At 47.2% G+C, this 18,341-nt stretch overlaps 1 protein-coding gene, 2 long non-coding RNA genes and 1 pseudogene across 4 annotated transcripts in view; 2 read left to right on the top strand and 2 right to left on the bottom strand.

The window, feature by feature from the left end:
• Positions 1-3,582, bottom strand: part of DHCR24 (24-dehydrocholesterol reductase) — a 35,186-nt gene extending 31,604 nt beyond the window's left edge. Inside the window, exon 1 of one of the 2 annotated variants that reach the window (XM_033435426.2) lies at positions 3,101-3,582. In XM_033435426.2, the coding sequence (XP_033291317.1) occupies positions 3,101-3,331 (231 nt within the window). In that variant the 5' untranslated portion in view covers positions 3,332-3,582. The remainder of the gene's footprint in view (positions 1-3,100) is intronic. The other variant, XM_004273804.4, reaches the window with a different exon arrangement.
• On the top strand, positions 585-1,119 carry LOC105748191 (60S ribosomal protein L17-like; annotated as a pseudogene).
• Positions 3,583-5,928: 2,346 nt separating the features above from the next.
• LOC125964738 (uncharacterized) lies at positions 5,929-17,215 on the bottom strand. Its single transcript, XR_007477988.1, has 2 exons — positions 16,611-17,215; positions 5,929-7,628 (listed from the first exon to the last, which is right to left on the bottom strand). It is a non-coding gene; the product is annotated as an uncharacterized LOC125964738 (long non-coding RNA).
• LOC117202862 (uncharacterized) lies at positions 15,708-17,406 on the top strand. Its single transcript, XR_004485362.2, has 2 exons — positions 15,708-16,169; positions 17,231-17,406. It is a non-coding gene; the product is annotated as an uncharacterized LOC117202862 (long non-coding RNA).
• Positions 17,407-18,341: the final 935 nt, after the last annotated feature.

Genomic DNA, 18,341 nt, shown 5'->3' with positions numbered 1-18,341 from the left:
CTGAGGAAGGGATTCCTGTGAGTAGGGGGTAAAGGGATGACCAGGCAGACCTTGCCCCTGCCTGACTCTGCAGTCCCAGCACTTAATACAAGATCAGAGGTGTGGAGGATGGATTGGGAGAGCTGCATGCAGCCTGGAATGGGAAGGGGGGCAGTGGGGCATGAAGTGAATGTGGAGACCATCAAGCCTGAAACATTGGTTGGGTTGGATCCTGACCCGAGCCAACCAAGATTTCGGGCAGGGAGGCAATCCTGTGGAGTGTTGCCCTTATGACTAAGGGCAGGCCAAGGAGAGGTGGGGAGGGCCCAGGGAACAGGCAACTGGTCAGGTAGCTATTATCACATTCCAGGTGTGAGGCAACGGAACCAGACCTCCAGGGTGGAATGAAATGGGCTGGGAGAGAAGAAATGTCACAGTTCAGGCTCTGAAATCAAGCTGACCTGAGTTCCAGACCCATTTACTAGCTATATCATCTTGGGAACATGACTTACAGTTTGAACCTCAATATCTCCCACCTGTAGAACAGGTACAAGACCTACCAGGGTGGTCCTTTTCCGGTAAGCTGCCTGAGGTGACCTCTAAGAATGATTTGGTATTCACTTGACCCAGAAAACCCCACAGAATCATGCAAATCAAGAGGTTCGAATCTTCGTGTTCACTTTAAGAACACTGGTGAAACTGTCCAGGCCGTTAAGGGTATGCATAACCGAAAAGCCACCAAGTATCTGACGGATATCACTTTACAGAAGCAATGTGTGCCATTCCGTTGTTACAATGGTGGAGTTAGTAGGTGTGCCCAGGCTGAACAGTGGGGCTGGACGCGGGGTCAGTGGCCCAAAAGGAGTGCTGAATTTTGACAGCATATGCTCAAAAATGCAGAGAGTCATGCTGAACTTAAGGGCTTAAACGCAGATTCTCTGGTCATTGAGCACATCCAAGTGAATAAAGCCCCCAAGATGCGGCACAGGACTTAACAGAGCTCATGGTCAGATCAACCCATACATGAGCTCTCCCTGCCACACTGAGATGATCTTTACTGAAAAAGAGCAGATTGTTACTAAACCAGAAGAGGAGGTTGCACGGAAGAAAAATATATTCCAGAAGAAACTGAAGAAATAAAAACTTACGGCCTACGGAACTTCCCTGGTGGCACAGTGGTTAAGAATCCACCTGCCAATGCAGGATACATGGGTTCGAGCCCTGGTCTGGGAAGATCCCACATGCTATGGAGCAACTAAGCCCATGCACCACAACTACTGAGCCTGCGCTTTAGAGCCCATGAGCCACAACTACTGAGCCCACATACCACAACTACTGAGCCCATGTGCCACAACAACTGAAGCCCACGCACCTAGAGCCCGTGCTCCACAACAAGAGAAGCCACCACAATGAGAGCCCCCGCACGCCGCAACTAGAGAAAAGCCTGCGTGCAGCAACGGAGACCCAATGCAGCCAAGAATTAATTAATTAAACAAAACAAAACAACAACAAAAAAACTTATGGCTTGGGAATAAATGCCACACACAAAAAAATGCAGGGCTTCCCTGGTGGCGCAGTGGTTGAGAGTCCGCCTGCCAATGCAGGGGACGCGGGTTCGTGCCCCGGTTCGGGAAGATCCCACATGCCGTGGAGCGGCTGGGCCCGTGAGCCATGGCCGCTGAGCCTGTGCGTCCGGAGCCTGTGCTCCGCAACAGGAGAGGCCACAACAGTGAGAGGCCCGCGTACCGCAAAAAAAAAAAAAAAAAAAGCAAATAGAAGTTAAAAAAAGAAAAGACCTAAGTTTAAAAAAAAAAAAAAATTGTTGCTGTGAGGATGAGAAATAATGGTCATCAATGGCATGGGGTGTGGCACAGGGCAGGTCCTCAGCAGCGGGCCAGTCTGGCAAGGACCCTCATCTTCCTGTCCCTAGTGAGCCCTTTGGTTTAGCTTAGGTTCCTAAGCACTCACTGTGCTGCTTTGGGCCAGGGCCCATGGGATAGAGGGGAGTCAGATAGCAGTCTCTGCCTTCAAGGAGCTCACACTCTGATGGGGCAGACAAGCAGGTAAATCAAAAATCTGAACACATAGAAAGAACTAGGCAACAGGGTGCATTTGGGACAGAGGGTAGGCTGGGCTCTGGAGCTGTGACTGTGACCAGCGCAACCCATGGCAGCCTGAGTAAAGCGCTTCCAGATGTTGCCTGCTCCCACCTGGCCCAAGGTCTATCCGTCACAGGGATGGCTCTCCGCATCCATCTTCATGCTGTTGGAGGCAGAACCCAGCCAGCAGCAAACAGAACATGGAGGCTGCTACACCTGTGGCGAGGGTGGCAGCAGGAAACAGAAGCTCTTTGCAACCTGACGCCAGTAAGAGAGGAACATAAGGAGGGGCAGAGGGAGCCAAGAAACTGCCCAGGCCTGATGCCCAGGCCTGATGCCCATGCCAGCTGTGGCCATGAGGGAGGAGGCGCGGCTGTGAGCGGCAGCAGGGGCAGGGGTTCTGTGGGTGCTGACACAGGGGAGGACGTATAGAGTTACTGGGAGGTGGGCACTGCCTTGTCAAGAGTGAGCGCCTGGCGCAGGGTCTGTGAGGCTCCCCACCCTGGTGTGGGGCTACCTTCTCACTTTAGTCCTCTATTATAAGAAGGCGGAAAGCTCCTTCTTGCTAAGGAGTAAACTCCAAACTGAAGGGCTCTCCCCAACCTAGTTCCAAACTGACTTTCCAACCTTCTGCCTCTCTTCTCCTATGCTCACACTTTCCCCCAATCACTCCCCCTGCTTCCCAGTCTCCAGCGCCAGGTGAACCTTCCTGAAGACCCCCTTCTCCTCTGAAATCGATTGGGCCGGGTGAGAGCTACTTGAGCATGGCTCACCTACCCTCTCTTATGATTCTTTACATCCCTGCAGATCCCCGTACATAGTAGGCACTCCATAAATGTCGGAGCCATGCTCTGTTCTACTCTTTTGCTTACTCCGTTCCCTCTCCGGAAGCACCCCTCCCCCCAGTTACATTTTTGTTTAGTTCAAATCCCGCTCAGACGCCACCTCCTCCGTGAAGCCCTGGCTCCCCTGCGCCGCGCACCACTTCGCGCCTGGCTCCCGCCCCACCCGGCTCCGCTCACCTGCTTCTGGATGTCCCGCACGCGCTGCTCGTGCAGCCGCGGCGCGCTGCTGAGCTTGAACACCACCCAGGCGCGCACATAGTAGTAGATGTCGAAGATGAGCGAGAGCGGCAGGAGGAAGAGGCACACGAACACCCAGCGCTGGTGGATGAGCACGAACTCCAGCCCCTTCACGCGGACCCAGAGCAGGAAGAGCAGAGCGCACACTGCCAGCGACACGGCGGGCTCCATGGTGGAGCCGGCGGCTCACCGCGCGGGGGAGGGGATGCCGGCTTGCGCCGCTGGTCACCGCCACCCGCTCTTCGCCGGCCTGCGCTCGCTGCTGCCCGCGGCCCGCTCCCCGCGAGCCCGAGGACACCTCGCCGCCTCGCGATTGGCTCGGGTCGCAAAGGTTCGGTGGGCCGAGACCCGGGTGGTGACCAATGGCGAGCCGCGCCGGGGATCGGACCAGGAACCTGCTGCTTTTATTGGCTGCGGGAGTCAGGCCGCTCCACCCTCTTCTCCTCTCAGACACGCTGGGAGGGGGTGGCCGGGGACCCTGGCGCTGGTGGGGTCTACGGCGCTCTGCGGCTCCGGGATTCAGGTTTCCCGGCCCTGGGGACTGACGAGTCGCCCCGCCGCTGAGGGGCGCGGCTGCAACCTCCTCCCCTTCTCCTTAGGTGGCGCCTTCTCGTGAGGCGCGTTAAGCGGTCATGCGTTCGGTTACCTCCCGGGGGGTCGGGTCGGGGCGCCCCACGCCTTGGGTCCGTCACCCTGCAGCTTGGCCGAGGATGTCCGTACCGGCCAGGGAGGGTGGAAACCTGGCCTCGACCTCCACAGGTCGTGTCACTCTATGCCCTCATGGCCACGAGATGCACCTTTTCATTTTTCGAGGCGCTTTCTGTAAATTCATTTGAGTTACGCAACAGTCCAGCGGCGGGTAGTTGTGAGCCCGTTTTATAGATGAGGAAACATCCTAGAAGGCTGAAGGCCTGCCTCTGAACTCCCGAGGACTTAAGAAGCGTAGGCTAGGATTGGCACTCTTCCCCCTCTCCCGCTATACTGAGGGGGAGGGGAGGACTGGGGGAAAGGACTGAAGGAAGGTACCGGCTCTGTAAACTTATAGTTCCCGCTCTGCCAGGCAGCGTTGCAGGCCCTGGGACAGGGTGGTGAGCAAAGCAGACGGCCCAGCCCACAAGGAGCAGCCAGTCCAGAGGAGCGTGACTGTTAGCAGCAAAAGCTTAAATCCAGTGTCATTTGCATTCCACCGCAATCCTGTAGAGAGACAGTTACTTCTTACGAAATTTTAGGAAGTGTAGATTTTTTTATTTTAGAAGCCAAACATGACTTACCAGGCCCTTCAGTGGCCTTGCTTGCCTCCACACTTTCCTCTCTTTTGTCTCTGCCCTAACAGGCACTCTTTGGACGTTCCCGGGGCCCCACTATCTCTCATTTCAGGCCTTTGCTCAAGCTGACACCCCTGGAATGCCCTTTCCCATCCTCTTCATAGAGCTAACATTACAGGTCCTTGAAGTCAACTCAGGGACACCTCTAAAACTACATTGATGGTACTTCCTTCTCCTTTCAAGTGCTCATAAAATAGAGGGTGTCTATGTCATGATTCTTTTACATTATTTCATAACCATCTCTGGGTGTCTCTCACCCTCACAGACTGAGCTGTAGGATAAAATGTCCACTTTTGTATTTCTAGTTTCTAGCATAATGCTTGGTGCATAGTGGGCACGCCAGTGTTTGCTGACCAGTGAATGAAGGAAGAATGTAGACAGAGGCTCAAATATTCAAGTAAACGTAAAAGTCAAAATAGAGGCTGTTTGCATTAGGCTTCAAAAATGAATTGTCTAGACTTGTACTCTCTTACACAATAGCTTCTAGCTACTGGTATGTGGCTAGTCCAAACTGAGACATACTTTAGGTGTAAAACACACACTGGATTTCAAAGACAGTGCAAAAAAGAGAATGCCTCATTAATAATTTTGATATTGATTACTTTTCCTTTTTAAGTCTGAATAATATTCCATTTTATGTACCACATTTTGCTTATCCATCCATGGACCCTTGAGTGGCTTCTATGTTTTAGCTATCGTGAATAATTCTGCTATAAACATGGGTGTACCAATATCTTTCGGAGACCCTTTTAATTCTTTTGGCATATATCCAGAAGTGGAATTGCTGGATTGTATGGTAATTCTGTGTTTAATTTTTGAGTTGCCATATTGATCCACAGTGGCTGCACCAGTACTTGTTGCTTTCTATTTTGACTTTTTGACAGTAGTCGTCCTAATGGTTGTAAGGTGGTATCTCACTGTAGTTTTGATTTGCATTTACCTGTTGATTAATGATGTTGAACGTCCTTTCATGTGCTTTTTGGCCATAGCTCTATCTTCTTTGGAGAAATGTCTGTTGAAATCCTTTGCCTATTTTTGAATTGGGGCTTTTTGTTGTTGTTGTTGAGTTTTAGGTGTTCTCTGTGTACTCTGGATGTTATCCCTTATCAGATACATGATTTGCAAATATTTTCTCCAATTCTGTGGGTTGTTGGGCCCATTAATTTTTGCACAAGTCAAGGAAGCTCCCTTTGATAGGGAGTCTACTCATGAATTACTGTTAATAAATGTATTTTATTTACATAAAAACCTAGTTAGAGTGCTTAGGAATAGGATGTTCTGGTTAACAAGTACTCAGGTTAACTGGAAATTAAGCAAAATCCCTTTTACAGTTTGACCATGAAACAATCTTTCTAAAATGTGAGTCCCCATTTCTTGCTTAATGAGTAGAGCCTGAGGAACACAAATAATTTTACTTATTAAGGAGCTCAGTAAACACCAGAGTCCTAACAAAGAGCATTTTATTATATTTGTACAGTACAGCTACTGAGATCATCTGGTCTTCACAACCAGTCTGAGGGGTGGCAATACAGAGAACTATTAATCTGCGTTGTTTTTAATAAATGGGGTCATTCAGACAGAGAGAGCTTGAGAGACTTGCCTGATCAGCGTCTTATTCTGGTGAATAGAGAAGCCCAGATATGGCTCCCATTTTCTGGATCTTTCCATCACTTGAATCTGCTCCCTTGATTATTGTGTGAAACACCATTATCTTGTGGTTAGGTTCTAGAGATACGGAGTGCAAGCTTTAGAATAGGGTTTCTTGGGCTTCCCTGGTGGTGCAGTGGTTTAGAATCCACCTGCCAATGCAGGGGATACGGGTTCGAGCCCTGGTCTGGGAAGATCCCACATGCCGCGGAGCACCTAGGCCCGTGAGCCACAACTACTGAGCCCACGTGCCACAACTACTGAGCCCGTGTGCCACAGCTACTCAAGCCCGCGTGCCCAGAGCCCGTGCTCCACAACAAGAGAAGCCGCCGCAATGAGAAGCCCACGCGCGGCGATGAAGAGTAGCCCCCACTCGCCACAACTAGAGAAAGCCCGCGTGCAGCAACAGAGACCCAGCTCAGCCAAAAAAATAAATAAAATAAATAAATTTATTTTAAAAAAAAAGAATAGGGTTTCTTGAAGTGTGGTCTGAGACCATCCACATCCTATTGCTGGCTAAAATGCAGATTCCAGGACCCCACCACATCCCACTGAATCAGAATCTCCCCAGGTGAGGCCCAGGAGTCAGCTTTTCAACAGGTCTCCAAGTTATGACTACACTTGCTAACATTTAGGAGATTGGACTGAATGTGTATTGACTCTGAAACATCTCTAAGAATATTCTTTGTTTTTAAATGAAGCCCTAATAAGAGATTCTTTTCCCTTGCAAAGTGCAGCTTTTGCCTAAAAGCCCAGTTTATCTGGAAAACCATAATAAGCTGACTTCCAGATAATCAAGACTTTGTTGTCTTATCACCTTGTGTATCTTAAAAACAGTAATCAGTTTTTGAAGTCTCCAGGACAAGACTTTAACTCCATTCTAGGGGAGCTGGCTTTCTTATGCTCGTGGTCAGAGTCATTCATTCATTTGTTCCCTCAACCTCTCACTGGTGATGCTTTATAACTCAAACAGCAGCAACAGTAAGGGTGTTTATTCTCTCATATAGCCAGAAGTCTGAGTGTAGTTTGACCCAGAGTTGGTTAAGTCATTAGCTCAATGACTTTTTTTTTTTTAATTTTTTTTTGGCTGCGTTGGGTCTTCATTGCTGCACGAGGGCTTTTCTCTAGTTGCGGCCAGCGGGGGCTACTCTTTGTTGCAGTGTGTAGGCTTCTCATTGTGGTGGCTTCTCTTGTTGCAGAGCACAGGCTCTAGGCATGTGGGCTTCAGTAGTTGTGGCTCACGGGCTCAGTAGTTGTGGCGCACGGGCTTAGTTGCTCCACGGCATGTGGGATCTTCCTGGACCAGGGCTCGAACCCGTGTCCCCTGCACTGGCAGGTAGATCTTGACCACTGCGCCACCAGGGAAGCCCCTCAATGACTTCTTGAAAGACCCGGTTCTTCCTGTCTTCTGCTTATTCTGTCTTTCCCGGGTCAGCTTCCCTGATAATGGCCAGAGTGGCCACGGTTCCAGGGGCTCCATCAGATACAGCAACATCCTGAAGGAGAAGGGGAATCAATTTTAGATGGAAATTAACCATGTCTGCATTCTTCAGTGATTATTGATGTGCAGGAATCGTGCAAGGTACTGGGGATACAGTAGTGAGCTAGACACAATCATTGTCCTGACAGATCATTGTGGGGGATCTGGACAAATGAATAGGCAATTATGAATCAATGTGTTAAGTACTATGATAAGGAATTATAGGGTACTATGGAAGCACATGAAGAGTTGTATACATTTTATATATATATATATGTCTGTACAGTTGACCCTTGAACAACATGGGTTTGAACTGCACGAGTCCACTTATGTGTGGATTTCTTTCACTAGATACATACTACAGTATCACCTGATTCCCAGGGGGTTGAATCTGTGGATGCAGAACTGCACACATGGAGGGCCAACTGTAAAGTGATAGGTTGGGGGCAGAGTAGGAGAAAAGATGAGTGCTGTGGACTGCATGTTTGTGTCCCCTCGGATTCATAAGTTGAAACCCTAGTCCCCAATGTGATGGTATTAGGAGATGAGGGCTTTGGGAGGTAATTGGGGTTAGATGAGGTCATGAGGGAAGAGCTAATCATGGTGCAATTAGTGCCCCTATAAGGAGGTGATAGGACCAGAGCTCTTTCTCTCTGCCATGTGAGGGTGCAGTGAGAAGACAGCCACCTGTGGACCAAGAGGAAGGCCCTCACCAAGCACCCTACCGTGTTGGCACCCTGATCTCAGACTTCCAGCCTCCAGAACTGTGAGAAATAAATGTCTGTTGTTTAAGCTCCCCACTCTACAATATTCTGTTATACTGACTGAGAGAGTGAGTCTATGGTCGTTGGGTCTGGGGCAAAGAAATGATAACTGGACATCATTGGGGTAAGTAGTGGACAAGCCATCGGAGTCCATTTTCTGATCCTTTGCCTTTAGGGCACTGTTGTCTTCTTTCCAAGACGTTAATGAATCAGTCTAGCAAATTAGCCCTTACTAATCTGTCGTGGCTATTTTAAAGGCATGGCTGTTTTAGAAGGAGCAATATTTTTAAAAAGCAGATTAATAATACTATAACTTATTATATTTTGTGTAAAAATAGCTTTATTCCTTTTGAAATGTGGGGTATATTCTTCTAAACAATTCAAACTACACAAAAAAAGCCAGAAAAGGAAGTAAAAAATCACGTCAAATGGTTCATCATCCAGAGACAACTAAAGTTCCCATATTCGTGAACATCCTCCTAGACATACCTCTGGGCCCATGTACATATATGTACATAATTTCCCAAACAAGATCAACTCAACATGAGCTTTACAGTTTGCTTTATAAAAACTGAACCATAGGCTATAGGCATTTTTTTTTTTTTTTTTTTTTGCATTACGCGGGCCTCTCACTGTTGTGGCCTCTCCCGTTGCGGAGCACAGGCTCCGGACGCACAGGCTCAGCGGCCATGGCTCACGGGCCCAGCCGCTCCACGGCATGTGGGATCTTCCCGGACCGGGGCACGAACCCGTGTCCCCTGCATCGGCAGGCAGACTCTCAACCACTGCACCACCAGGGAAGCCCGGCTATAGGCATTTTTAATGGTTTCCTTGTATTCCAGTGTGTGTTTGTATGTGTGTGTACGGGGGTATATGTGTGTGGCTTAATTTATTCAATCAGTCTCTATTGAAGGACATTTATTTTCAAAGTTTTGTTATGATGGGCAAAGTTCCAGTGAATTTTCATTATCATGTTTCTGAACACAGTACACAAGTTGCACAGTAGAGGAACATAGGGTAGTAAAGCAAGGGACTTCATGAGGTCCAGTGCCTCTTACTCAAAATGTGGTCCTTGGACTGGCAGTGCCTGATTCACCCGGGAACTTGGTAGAAATGCAGAATCTTAGCTCCACCCCCTACCTACAGCATCAGAATCTTCATTTTAACAAGATCTTATCTGGGGGAGAAGGGACAGTTTGCCTGGGAAACCTGAAAAGTGAACAGGCATCATCCGGGCAACGACTGGGGGTGAGACTTGGTCAAGATGGAGGAAATAGCCTCCTGGAAGGAAGACTCTGGGCCTGGGAGGACCCACAGGAAGAAGTCCTGTGTGGCTGGAGCTTAAGGAACAAGGAGAAGAGTGGAGGAGACAGGCAGGAGCTAGGCCACGGTAATGATTCTGGACTTCATTTGGGGGCCAGAAAAAACATTAAAAATTTCAGAGTAATACAGTCAGATTATTATTTTAACAAGCAACCTGTATCAACAGGGATATTTCCAGGTTTTATGGTGTCTAAGCTTGTTTGTTTGTTTTGGCTGTGCCATGAGCTCTCAAGATCTTAACTCCCCGACCAGGGCCGAGCCCACCCCCTCTGCAGTGAATGCGTGGAGTCCTAACCACTGGACCACCAAGGAATTCCCAGAGTCTAAGTTTTATACAATTCAGGATGCTCTTTTTAAGGAAAAGACCAAAAAATTATGAAGCATCATTGTGGTTACTTATTTAGAATGAGAAAAAAATCACAAATTACACATTTTAAGATGACAGGTACCACAAATATCACAAAATCTAGAAAAATAAAATTTTTATTAAACTGCTGGATACACCTGTCTAATACTTTTTTCTTATATTTTTGGGCCTCAATTCTCTTTTATCATTTCTTCATGTGAAAACAATTTTATAATATCATTTTATAAGCAGAGAGAATAAAATGATAATTCAGTCCTTCTTCCAACATGGCTGATCAACATTTGCTTTTTATTATTGATAGTTTGGAAACGTTTTGGTATATAAGTAACTATTGTCAATGTCATGGCAAATTTTTTCGGATCATTATCAAATTCGGAAAAATCTCTATTAAGTTTCTTTCAATTATGAGCTGTAAGTCTTCAAAGCATTTCGAATTTTCTCATGCAGTGAATAATCTCTACTTTTTGAATTGAGGACACTCATTAACCAGGGATTCAGGAGGTGCTCCGGTAAGTGAGGGTCCCTGAAGCTTAAGTTTCATTTATTTCATATAGACACTTTTCTGTGTATCCACCTTTAACTCCATACAGCAAACTGAACTGGGTCTTAGGTTATAGAGACACGGTCCTTGAGATCATGGATTAATGGGGAGACATGACAAAAGCTAACTATAAAGTAAGGCAGAATGTGAGTACTATACAACTGAGAGACAAACACAACTGTTAGTGAAATTCTGAGAATGTCATATACATATTCATCACTATATAAGATAGGCCATAGTCCCTTCCAAAAATATTGGTCAAATGCCTACTATGTGCCTATCGCTGCCGGGAACAGGTTGGGAGGGCAAAGATGGATACATCCAACAGGACCTCTGTCCCATGGGTCATAGTGTGGTAGGTAAGATATATATGCAGAAAAAGCAATGCCAATCATAATAATCACAGCAGCTAATATTTATGGAACATGATTCTTTGTCAGGCACAATTCTCAATGCTCTACATTTAAATACACTATCATAATACAATTAAATACAGTGTAACAGTACAAAGTAGAATATGCTAAATACCTCATGAGCGGTCCAATTATGCAGAATACTTAAAAGGAAGGGAAATTTTTCTGGCATCATCATCATAAGAAGAATTGAGCACCTGTTGTACCAGGCATGACTCATCTATCATCTTAATATAACCTTCAAAACAACACTGTAATGTAGACATTGATGTGTCCTTGATATGTCAGTGTTTGGAGAGGTTAGGGAGCTGGACAAAGAGAATAAGATGCTGGGCATTGACCTCCTAAGAAAGCTATTATGAACCAGGCACACACAAGTGGTATGGGTCCGGGCTTTGTTCGACTTCAGCAAGGGCCACAAGCATATAGTTCAACAGGCCAAAGCACAGTAAGAGGTTTTTTCACAAAAATGGCAGTCTCCTGCTCCTCCCTTCCCGTACCCAGTCCTGCTTTCCTCTCTTGCAGCCGCGCTGTGAGCTCCTGGGGACAAAAGAGCTGTCTCCTAGTTGCCCAGTGCCCAGTGCCCGCACAGGGCCAGTGTCCTGAAGTTACCTGTTCTCCATCTTGATTCTTGAAATCAGAATAATTTCAATTTCTCCCAACAAAATCAGTACATCCCTTAAAAAATGATCAATGACTAAGCATCACATACAAACAATAACATCTATGAACCTTCATTTATTCAGTGTTCAGACCTCCAGCTGCTCAGCATTGCAAACACCCCTGCAGGCAGGTGGAGAAGAGGTTAGCTGTACCAATTTCATTCCCGTAGTTCTGATTTGAATCCTGACTCCTCCATATATTAACCTTGGGCAAGTTACTTATCCACTCTAGAGAAGTCCTGGCAGCTGGCAAATTCCAGTGAATATTATCTGTCATTGTTTCCCAGAAGAAAGGGGCAAATCTCTTTGATCATGTACTGGGCCTATGGCCTCATTTCTTGGCAGAGATAAACAGTCCCAAAGTCACAGACTACTGACTTAAAAATGTGTAAAATGAAACCACTGATTTAATAAGCTCGGCGGCCTGACATGCTATGGGCGATGGGTGGAAGAATAGACAACAGTGGATGGGGTGAGAGTGAATTGCAGAGGCAGAAGGATTGCTACTCACAACTGGAAAGGAGTCTGGGTGGTTTAATGAGAGACAAACTGTCCTTTTCTAAGTAGCCTCCCTGAGGGCATGTTTGTGGGTTTGACAGCTCTTTACAGTAATAGATGTGCATAATAATACCTTGAATCATCAATAAAAGATCACATATATTCCAAGTAAGCAGTTCAGCCAGGCAAAGAGGTGTGTAATGCCTTTTTAAAAGACCCCTGAGCTTAACTTTGGATGGCATCTCTTAGAGAAACTCAGTCTAAACTCTTACATGCCCAGGAGCAGCATGTCCTCAATTTTAGAAGTACATGGACCAAAAAGATGTTTTAAAAAATTGAAGACCATGTCAGGGCTGCCAGCTTGTTATTTTGCCATGTAAAGAAACCAAGAAACTAACGAGAGAACCACCATCTGTTATCATCTTTCCACGAAAGGAAGGAAATTTTAACGTCGGAGAAAGTAGGAAAGTCACATGCTCAGAATAAAGGGCAGTCCTTCAAATTGAACACATTTGGCATTGCAAAACACTTGCCGCATTTCATGACTTTTCTGACTTTGCTGCACCTTCTGGAAGTGTTGCTATGTACTGAACAAATGGGCCTGGGATTTAGAAACTACTGCTTTCTCGAGTGGAGGTTCTCCAAGCGTGGGCCCAGACCAGCAGTAGCCCCCCTGGGAACTGGTTACAGATGCACATTCTCAGGTCCCACCCCAGGCCTAGTGAAGCAAAAATTGTGGAAGCAGGCCCAGCAACCTGTACTTTCACAAGCCCTCCATGTGATGCTGACACACCCAAGTTTGAGAAGAACCACGGTTGCAAAGCATCCCTTCTATTTTTTTTTTCCTTTGGCTGTGCCTTGTGGCATGCAGGATCTTAGTTCCCAGACCAGGGATTGAACCTGTACCCCCTGCATTGGGAGCATGGAGTCTTAACCACCGGACAGCTAGGGATGTCCCCCAAAGCATCCCTTCTAGATGGATGGCACATATGCTCTCTGGAAACCCTCCAATGACAGGATCCCAACCACCTCGCAAAGAAGCCTGTTTCAATGTGAGTCAGCTCAGGTGGTTAGAAACTCCTGGATGGGTCTCGATGGTCCCAGTTCTACCCTCTTGAGCCACCCAGAATGATTCTTCCCTGTCTCCTGGCACTTGAGAACACACTGTCTACATTTGAAGGTGACGATTATAGCTCCCTTCTCAAGGTGAGCACAGCCACTGCTCATCAGTGGTCTTCACATGGCTCGATCTCTAGTCCTCTCATCAGCCTGGTTGCACTCATGTGAAGGCCTCTTTATTCTCATTATTAACAACCACCATTTATTGAACACTTGATACTATGTGCCACACACTGCCTAGGGATATTCCATATCTCCTCATTGTTAATGTTCTCAACAACCCTGGGAAGTTGGTCTCTTATCTCCATTTTACAGAAAGAGTAAGTTCAGAGAGGTCAAGTAACTGCCCAATATCCCTCAGCTGGTGAGTGGCTGAGCCAGGCTTCCACCACACTCAGGCCTGTGGCACTCCCGGTCTCATGTTCTTTCCACTGTATGAGGTTGCCCTTAAATTTCCATCAAAATCTTCTTATTTAAGGGGAGGCGGAACCAGGAAGAGGTAGCCATGAGGACAGAGTATGTAACAGGTGGGTAACAGTATGGACTCTGGAGTCAGACAAACCTGGGTTGAGTTCCATTTTCTGCAGTTGCTAATTGTATGAGCTGGCCTGTGTTTCCTAGTCTCTCTAAGCCTCAATTTCTTCATCTGTACAATGGGGATAATAACAGCATCCATTTAAGTCTGCTATGAGTAGTAAATGAATTTGTGCTTATAAAGCACTTAGCAAAGTGCCCAGTACTCAGTAAATATCTCTTATTATTACTGAGTAGATGTACTCAGCAATTACATAATTATAGCACAGATGGATCACATCCACATCCATCCACAGATGGATACACACGTGTACATTATAGCAATATAAACCATTGTCTCCTTTCCAACTCCACCGAACACCCATTTATTTCTGGCCCTGCATGATTTCAGCAACTTCCTGATTCCCTCCCTCCAGTTTCTCACTTTCGTAAGCTGACCTGCATACACTGATAGGTTACTCTTCCCAAGGCCCAGCTCTGATTATGTGTGCCATCTCCCTGTTGAAACACTACCTTCAAAGTAAGTCCAAGTTTCTCTTCCTGGCTTTCAAGGGTCTGCATACGATATGGCCCTAAGTTCCCACTCCCCCCTTGTCCCCACTATTGCCTGACATGGACTCTAGTTCCAGCTAAACTGATTTATGGGCCTTTCTTCATACACGAAGTTCCTTCTGCATCTTCTCCATCCAAAACGACCACCCATCTCCTTACCCTCCCTCTACCTCATGGCTTTCTGTCAAAGTTTTCAATCAAGCACTCTCTCATCTCCAAGAGATACAGGCAACTTCTTCGTTTGAACTCATTTGGTCTTTATTTCTTGAATTAAAATAGTGTTAGGAAAGGAGCTTAGATTTTGCCACCAGATAGACCCGTGTTCAAATTTTGAATCTTCCTCTAGTGTCTCATGTCCCTGAGATTAAATGTCCTCATCTGTAAATTGGGGAAAACAAAATTACGGAGACTGAAGGAGACGGGCGAATATACGGCTCCGGCTCAAGCCTGATTCAAGGACTTTTTCAGCGTCTCTTCCCTTCTCCTGTACGGGCATGACGCAGTTTAAATCCCCTATTTGTGGAGAGCGAGGACTTCACCTTCATTGTGTTGGTATCACTCACAGTCCTCAGAATAAATCTTTATAGACAGATACTCACTAAGGACATGTTGAACTGAACCCACTGCCTCTTATTCGCTAAGGGGTCCGTTCACTTAACCTCTCTGAGCATCAGTACTCTTGTCCCTAAAGTTAGTGATATTAAAAAGAAATCTTTATGCTCCTTCCAGCTATGCCATTCTTTCATTCATTCAATAAATATCTACTGAGCACTTAACAATGTGTTAGACAATCTGCTAGGCTGTGGGGATGCCATGGGGAAGGTCAGATGTTCTAGAATTAGAACTCTGGTCCACAGCAATGAAAACTCAGTCCAGCACTGGCTGTGGACTGGTGGAGCGTGGGCTCCACCAGCCTAGCAGTGCTGGGCTGCAGATGTCAGTAGGAGAGAGCAACGTGTGTAGGCAGCTTGGGAGAGCTGGAGCCTCCAGGAAGACAGTACTCTTTCATCGTAGGTTGGAAAACCTATCGTTCCCCTTGGCATGGTGCTTCATAGGCGGCTGCCCATTAGTTGGGTATGAAAAAAATTTTAACGGTTTTACTGAGATAGAATTTACATATGATAAAATTTGCCTGTTTAAAGTGTACAGTTCAATGTTTTTTTAGTATATTTACAGAGTTGTGCAACCATCATCATATCTAATCTAATTAGAACATTTTGATTCCCCAGAAGAAACTGACAACTTTATCTTTGTAATAAAGGTCAAGTGAATGAGTACCTTAGCCCAAGTCAAGTCCTGCCTTTCTTCACCAGCACAGAAATGTGGCTCAGATTGTTGTGGAGATGATAGGGTTGAGAAGTCAGAGTGTAGAAATATATATATCTTAATTAGATCACTGGTATTCCTTTGATAAGCTGGTTTAAAACGTAACGTCAACCCCAGAGATCTCCAGCTTGGTTAAATGCGAAGTAAACATCCAGACACATGATCTTCTCCAAGCACAGCCCCTGCTCTACCAGCTCCATGGCTCCCTGCTGGCTACAAGCAGGTTCCTTAAGCTGGTATCACATGATGACCCAAGATGGGGCCAACCTACCCTTCCTGTTCCTCTCCGTCTCCTCCCAACATTTGCCCTTAATCCCTCTCTCTCCTCCCTCAGTCAAGTCAATTACCCCTTCTGTGTGCTGTCTTCACAGGCACCTCCCTGTAATAGCAAAGCCTTCTCCGGACCTGCCCCCCTCCCTACCCCAACTCTGGCTTCTCTTTACAGACATGTTCCTTGGGTAAGTTACACATACTTCTGCCCATTTCCTCATTCCTAATCCCACTGCAACCTCACTTAGGCTCCTGTGACCCGCTCCTAACGCTTGCATCGAGACCACCCATGACTTTAGAATTGCCTGACCCAGAGGGTCCCTTCGGGCCTCCTCCCTGCCCTCTTGGTCCTCTCTCCTTGAAACCCTGTCCCCCCGGGCCTGTGACCCATGCCCTCTTTCCACCAGTCTGCTCAGCCTCCCACCTGGCACTGCCCCCTCCCTCCCTCTTCCCAGCCTTGGTGGGGCTCAGGGACCCCTCCTTGGCCCATGGCTGTCCTGGTGCTCAACACCCCAGACCTGCTGTGACCTCACTCTTCACCCATACGCAGAGGCTCCCAAACCTTTCTGGGCACCAGGTGTCCGGGAAGACAGAAATGCCGTTCCCAAGCAAGACGCCTTGGCACTGACCTTGGCTCTGTGCAGGGTCTCTGGACTCAGGCTCGGATAAGCAGAGGATCGGAGGGGAACGTGGGCCAATTTACATAAGAATCCAGCCCTGCTGGGGAGAAGAGGGCCCCCTCCTCAGCCCCTTCTCCTTGAGATCTGAAGGTAGAGACACCCAGCAGGTGGACCGCACGAGGTTGTCCCCGATCCTGGAGCTGGTGGAAAGGGCAAAAGCCTCAACGGACAGCTTGCCACAGGGATCCGGTGGATGAGCATCCACCGAGGGACAGGGAGGGCTGGTTCGGGGCAGTGCTTAGCTCTGCTCTTCTGTTTGGGGAAATGAAGGAGAGGGTTGTTGGCCTCTATGGGCTGCAGCTGGAGTGGTGTTGAACAGTGACACCATCTGGCAGTGGTGAGTCATTACAACAATGACGTAAGGACTTCAATCCTCCGAGTCTTTGGGTAGTTGGGAAGGAAACAGGTCTCTTAACAGAGAGATTTTGGACTTTCTGTTAAGAAGGGCAGGTGGGGGCTTGAGCAGTTAATGTGAAAAACAAAGATGTGACCACATTTGTACAGTGAGGAAGTGAGTGAGACATATCGGGCACACATATACAAACATACCCCATTCTCATCCTGTATAGGCAATGCTACTGGACATCTCCTCTTGGAGTCCTGCGGGAACGCCAACCTCAGCATGCCTGAAGTTCTTGCTGTTTAACCTCCCAAAGGCCCTATCCCGGAATGTGGCACAACCAATACAGTCCCCAAGCTGGAAGCATTGGAGTCACTCTTTAAAAGATAAACGACTATGCAAATGTCTTTTCATTATATAAGTAATGTCCACCATGGGAAAATTACAAAATGATCCCATTTTACAGATGTGGGAACTGAGGCCAGGAGAAGAGTCATCATGACTTCAAGAGCACACAACCAATACGAGGCATTCCTAGGTGCACACTGTTTATTCTAGAGACGAGAACAAATGTTTGACATTTCTGGCTTTTTAAGGAGTCTCTTCAGATGCCAGTCTCCTTGGAGTGTGGTTAATCTGTTCATGTCCTGTGAAGTCATTGAGGTCCGGTTTCAGTGTTGCTCCCAGGAAGACTGACTGTCCTGATGTCCTGACCCACACTGGTACACCGATTCTGTAACAGAGTCTATAAAAGTCTTCTTGAGGCCCTCCTGCTGGTGTCTGGAGACTTTGCATATTTCACCTTGTCTCATCCTTACTGTGATCCCATGAGTTTCATGAAATCCCTCTCTTTTTTTTCAAGATGAGGAAATTGAAGTTGAGAGAAGCTAAGCAACTTGCCAGCTCCCACGGCAGAATTCGAGTCAGACCTGTCTGACCGCGAGCCTGGGTCTTGTCCCTGGCCTTGCTATGCTTGTCAGCCTTGGGCCTGGCTAGGAGGGGCACTCTGAGTACTGCTTCTCAAACTTGACTGTGCACTGGGAATCTTGCCAAGATGCAGATTCTGATTCAGGAGGTCGGGGTGGGATCAGAACGTCTGCATGTCTAACAAGCTCCCAAGGGATTCCAAAGCTTCTAGTCTGAGGACCACAGTTTGAGAAGCAGGAGTTCAGAGCACCCCTCTCATTCTGCAGCAGAAGAAACCAAAGCTTGGAGTAAAGCAACATACTTCAAGCCACATGGCAAGTTAGTGGAAGGGGACAGGAGAAGGTTCAGGAACGTTGATTTCCAGTCCAGACCCTTTCCTATCCTGTGTGTCAGTTATTAAGTTATCGCCTCTC

Source organism: Orcinus orca, chromosome 1, assembly GCF_937001465.1.
Source record: "Orcinus orca chromosome 1, mOrcOrc1.1, whole genome shotgun sequence".
NCBI classification, from domain to species: domain Eukaryota; kingdom Metazoa; phylum Chordata; class Mammalia; order Artiodactyla; family Delphinidae; genus Orcinus; species Orcinus orca.
Note: the sequence above shows the minus strand (reverse complement) of the source record. Positions and strands in the feature narration are given on the sequence as shown.